General features: G+C 24.5%; 1 protein-coding gene across 1 annotated transcript; it reads right to left on the bottom strand.

The window, feature by feature from the left end:
• Nucleotides 1-3,100: 3,100 nt before the first annotated feature.
• On the bottom strand, nucleotides 3,101-4,178 carry LOC141396937 (lectin subunit alpha-like). The gene is made up of 3 exons (XM_073972672.1): nucleotides 3,884-4,178; nucleotides 3,704-3,815; nucleotides 3,101-3,401 (listed from the first exon to the last, which is right to left on the bottom strand). Exons 1-3 carry the CDS (start codon nucleotides 4,100-4,102, stop codon nucleotides 3,172-3,174), a joined length of 561 nt encoding a protein of 186 aa, XP_073828773.1. The 5' UTR covers nucleotides 4,103-4,178; the 3' UTR covers nucleotides 3,101-3,171.
• Nucleotides 4,179-5,450: the final 1,272 nt, after the last annotated feature.

Below are 5,450 nucleotides of genomic sequence, written 5' to 3'. Positions count from 1 at the left end.
ATAAAATATAAAATATAAAATATAAAATATAAAATATAAAATATAAAATATAAAATATAAAATATAAAATATAAAATATAAAATATAAAATATAAAATATAAAATATAAAATATAAAATATAAAATATAAAATATAAAATATAAAATATAAAATATAAAATATAAAATATAAAATATAAAATATAAAATATAAAATATAAAATATAAAATATAAAATATAAAATATAAAATATAAAATATAAAATATAAAATATAAAATATAAAATATAAAATATAAAATATAAAATATAAAATATAAAATATAAAATATAAAATATAAAATATAAAATATAAAATATAAAATATAAAATATAAAATATAAAATATAAAATATAAAATATAAAATATAAAATATAAAATATAAAATATAAAATATAAAATATAAAATATAAAATATAAAATATAAAATATAAAATATAAAATATAAAATATAAAATATAAAATATAAAATATAAAATATAAAATATAAAATATAAAATATAAAATATAAAATATAAAATATAAAATATAAAATATAAAATATAAAATATAAAATATAAAATATAAAATATAAAATATAAAATATAAAATATAAAATATAAAATATAAAATATAAAATATAAAATATAAAATATAAAATATAAAATATAAAATATAAAATATAAAATATAAAATATAAAATATAAAATATAAAATATAAAATATAAAATATAAAATATAAAATATAAAATATAAAATATAAAATATAAAATATAAAATATAAAATATAAAATATAAAATATAAAATATAAAATATAAAATATAAAATATAAAATATAAAATATAAAATATAAAATATAAAATATAAAATATAAAATATAAAATATAAAATATAAAATATAAAATATAAAATATAAAATATAAAATATAAAATATAAAATATAAAATATAAAATATAAAATATAAAATATAAAATATAAAATATAAAATATAAAATATAAAATATAAAATATAAAATATAAAATATAAAATATAAAATATAAAATATAAAATATAAAATATAAAATATAAAATATAAAATATAAAATATAAAATATAAAATATAAAATATAAAATATAAAATATAAAATATAAAATATAAAATATAAAATATAAAATATAAAATATAAAATATAAAATATAAAATATAAAATATAAAATATAAAATATAAAATATAAAATATAAAATATAAAATATAAAATATAAAATATAAAATATAAAATATAAAATATAAAATATAAAATATAAAATATAAAATATAAAATATAAAATATAAAATATAAAATATAAAATATAAAATATAAAATATAAAATATAAAATATAAAATATAAAATATAAAATATAAAATATAAAATATAAAATATAAAATATAAAATATAAAATATAAAATATAAAATATAAAATATAAAATATAAAATATAAAATATAAAATATAAAATATAAAATATAAAATATAAAATATAAAATATAAAATATAAAATATAAAATATAAAATATAAAATATAAAATATAAAATATAAAATATAAAATATAAAATATAAAATATAAAATATAAAATATAAAATATAAAATGTAAAATATCTATATATATGTATGTATATAAAAGAGGTTAATGATAAGTGAGTGTGTGACATGTATATCATCGCCCAAACGAAACCGCTGAAGCTAAAAAGCTGAAATTTTAAAAGTGGGTTGCTGTCGGTGTGTTGAGGTGAGATAAGGCTGGGTTTTTGGAAATGAAAGCGTAGGAAAAGGTACTAAATATGGTACACTTTGTATTAGGCAAAGGAGAAGAGCTAGAATTCTGAAATTTGGAATGAGGGTAACTGAGTTAGAAATATGTACCAAAGGGTTTTTGGAAATTCGAACTATAAGTGTACGAAAAGTACTAAATGTTATCAAATGGAGTACCAATTGTATATTTTGAACGGATATAGCCAGAATCTTGGAATTTGGTATGGAAATCAAGCTTAGGAAGTGACGTTTATAAAATGAAATGGTTTGGGAAATTGGTACGAATAGTACTAAATGGTACTAAATTTTGTAAAATTTGGATTTAAGTAAACGGATAGAGCTGCAAACCTGAAATTTGAAATTAGGTACTAAATTTGGTACAATTTGGATTTGTATAAATTTACACGTAAAGTACAACGATAATTTGTTTCGGGATATAATTTTGAATAAAGGGATGTAATTTTTAAACTTATACTTATTATAAGTACTAAATTTGGTACCGTTTTGGTTTGTATAAAGGGATATGGCTGGAATTTCGAATTTTTGTATTAGGGTCTATGTTGGTGTTTGAATAAGGAGTTTTTGAAATGGATACAAATTCTGAAATTAGGTATGGAGGTCGCTGAGGTGGTGTTGGAAATAGGAAACGTATAAAATTGTACTAAATTTGGTGTTGGGTGTAGCAATGAAGCTGGAGTTATATAATTAAAGTGCGAAAAGTAAAAGTAAAGTGCTATAAAATTGGCATTGGCCTAAGAAATAGAAGTGGAATTCTGATTTATTATTTACTTGTCAGGTTCACTGTTAGAGGTGGTAATACAAAAAGTGTACTAGAAGCAATAAATAATACTAAATATTGAAGCCCTTGTTCTGAGTGAACCGATAAATGAATTTTGTTATGAGAATCACTGTTGAGATTGGGTCAAAAATGTTTCTACATATAATACCATGGATTCTAAAATTGTTACTGAATAGTGTACATTTGTTTTCATTATAACGCTAAGGCGGTTTCTAAATAATGCACTGAGATCAAAAAGTCAAACGGATAGAGTGGGTTGCTGTCTATTTGAACTTAAGGTATTCGAACTCGTACTTAAATGAAATTATATATCAAATTAAATACATATTAGTACACCATTTTCATATTAAATATTGTTTATTGGTATATTATTCCCTTTCCGCATACGAAGTAGCGGGCATTTTGCTAGTAAAATATATAATATATAATAGAAATATAAAATGTAAAATACAAAATATAAACTATAAGCTATAAAATATACAATATTAAATATATAATATAAAATGTAAAATAGAATATAAACACATTCTTTTTTTATTGTTAGTTGTTTATTTTTAAGCAGAAAAAAAAACACATTTTTGCAATATTCTATCGAAATATTCACATTTCTTTTTCACACACATATAACATTTTATACGAACAATCGCCATCATTCCATTGATAATTATGATGATTCCATAGCAAAGCACAATGTTCGGTACCGGATTTATTATCGGGTTGTCTGGGAGCCCAATTTGTATATGTAAATAATTTGTTCGAAGATATCCATACAAATTCACCGGTTTTCTGATTGTCATGACCACCAATCCATATATTCGGATGATTGGAACCTAGAAGAAGACCAAAAACCCATTATGTAAAAGAATTAATTCAATTACTATCTCCTCCGATTCCAAAGGTCATATAAATACTATAATCTGGTCAATACTTTACATACATATCTAAATCAAGTTAAATATTTCAATATTTCCTGAAGAGGAATTTTGGAGCTTAAAGGCATTCGATTCTTGAGGAATTAAACGAAAGTCTTGAAATTAATACTTGTTGGAAATATTTGTAGTTTTTATTTAGTTTTAGTAGCATTGACTCATGACCCGAAATCTTAAAAATTTCACATTTCTCTTCAACATACCAAAATATTTTTCCAATTCCTTTGTTAGGGCCTCGGTTTTCTCTGAGCTATCCAACACAACCAGATTCATATTTCTTTCGGAACAACTTTGGTAAGCTTCAAACCAATTTACCTAAAATTAAAAACTCAAATCCATTAGTAAATGTTAAAACATTGGGAGAACCATAAGAAAACCCGCACCCTTTTATATAGTTCTATATGATACAGTCTCGTGACATTTTTCGTTGGTCCTTCGGTTGTCGCTTCACAGCATATCATTTCACTTCTTTTCACATTATAATCAATCTCGACATTTGGCAAAGGTCCGTCGGTGGCTGTTTCAGGTGCAGCAGATCCTAGTTCCACCAACACTAGAACAATTAACACCGTCCAAATTAACATTTGTTTTAAGTTTTCCATTTCCACTGAATTATCGTTACTGTGTGATTTCAATTGTTATTCCACTCCTTTATACGATGCATGGATGTGTGTCAATGGGAAATTTAGAGCTGAGCTAAAAGATTTCGTTTCGTAAGTCGTATTGATAAGACATTGCCGTTTTGTGCAAAATGAAAAACAAAAACTGATAAGGAAATGATCATTAATGTAATTAACAAACACAAATATTACAAATATAGAGTTTATACAAATAGTTCTTGCGATTACAGAAATAGCGGAATTCAGTATGTTAGCAACATTGTTGTTATTCTTATTATTGTTGTTATTATTATAACCACAGAGTTGCCGGAGATAGTTGAGTAGGTTTGGCAGGTTCTAAGGCCTTTTCAATACAAATGTGTACTTCTTAAACCCCTTCGTACAACCCTTTTCGAAGGAGAGGGTGCTTCGTAATACCCTTTCCCAAGGAAAGGGTGCATCGTAAAACCCTTGTCAAAGGAATGGGTGCTTCGTAAGACAATTTCCAAAGGAAAGGGAGCTTTGTAAGACCCTTCCCAAAAGAAAGAGTGCTTTGCAAGACCCTTCCAACAGGAAACGGGGTTTCGTAAGACCCTTTCCAAAATAAAGGGTGCTTTGCAAGACCCTTCCAACAGGAAACGGGGTTTCGTAAGACCCTTTCCAAAAGAAAGGGTGCTTTGCAAGACCCTTCCAACAGGAAAGGGTGCTTCGTAAGAACCTTCCCAAAGGAAAGGGTGCTTCGTAAGACACTTTTCAAAGGAAAGGGTGATCCGCAAGACCCTTTCAAAGGAAAGGGTGATTCGTAAGAACTTTTCCAAAGGAAAGGGTGCTTTGTAAGAACCTTTCCAAAGGAAAGGGTGCTCCGTAAGAACCTTTCCAAATGAAAGGGTGCTTCGTAAGAACCTTTCCAAAGGAAAGGGTGCTTCGTAAGAACCTTTCCAAAGGAAAGGGTGCTTCGTAAGAACCTTTCCAAAGGAAAGGGTGCTCCGTAAGAACCTTTCCAAAGGAAAGGGTGCTTTGTAAGAACCTTTCCAAAGGAAAGGGTGCTTTGTAAGAACCTTTCCAAAGGAAAGGGTGCTTCGTAAGAACCTTTCCAAAGGAAAGGGTGCTTCGTAAGAACCTTTCCAAAGGAAAGGGTGCTTCGTAAGAACCTTTCCAAAGGAAAGAGTGCTTCGTAAGAACCTTTCCAAAGGAAAGGGTGCTTCGTAAGAACCTTTCCAAAGGAAAGGGTGCTTCGTAAGAACCTTTCCAAAGGAAAGGGTGCTTCGTCAGAACCTTTCCAAAGGAAAGGGTGCTTCGTAAGAACCTTTCCAAAGGAAAGGGTGCTTCGTAAGAACCTTTCCAAAGGAAA

The sequence above is a fragment of the Musca autumnalis genome, unplaced genomic scaffold, assembly GCF_047663935.1.
Source record: "Musca autumnalis isolate F117 unplaced genomic scaffold, ASM4766393v1 scaffold_3, whole genome shotgun sequence".
NCBI classification, from domain to species: Eukaryota; Metazoa; Arthropoda; class Insecta; order Diptera; family Muscidae; genus Musca; species Musca autumnalis.
The sequence above is the reverse complement of the archived record's forward strand: the minus strand, read 5'-3'. Positions and strand labels throughout refer to the sequence as shown.

What these genes read in the sequence shown, in the direction of transcription:
- LOC141396937 (XM_073972672.1), bottom strand. Translation starts at nt 4,102, where the DNA reads ATGGAAAACTTAAAACAAATGTTAATTTGGACGGTGTTAATTGTTCTA. An exon ending in ATATAGAACTATATAAAAGG is followed by an intron (nt 3,816 to 3,883) that starts GTGCGGGTTTTC and finishes TTTTAATTTTAG; the next exon opens with GTAAATTGGTTTGAAGCTTA. An exon ending in GGAATTGGAAAAATATTTTG is followed by an intron (nt 3,402 to 3,703) that starts GTATGTTGAAGA and finishes GTCTTCTTCTAG; the next exon opens with GTTCCAATCATCCGAATATA.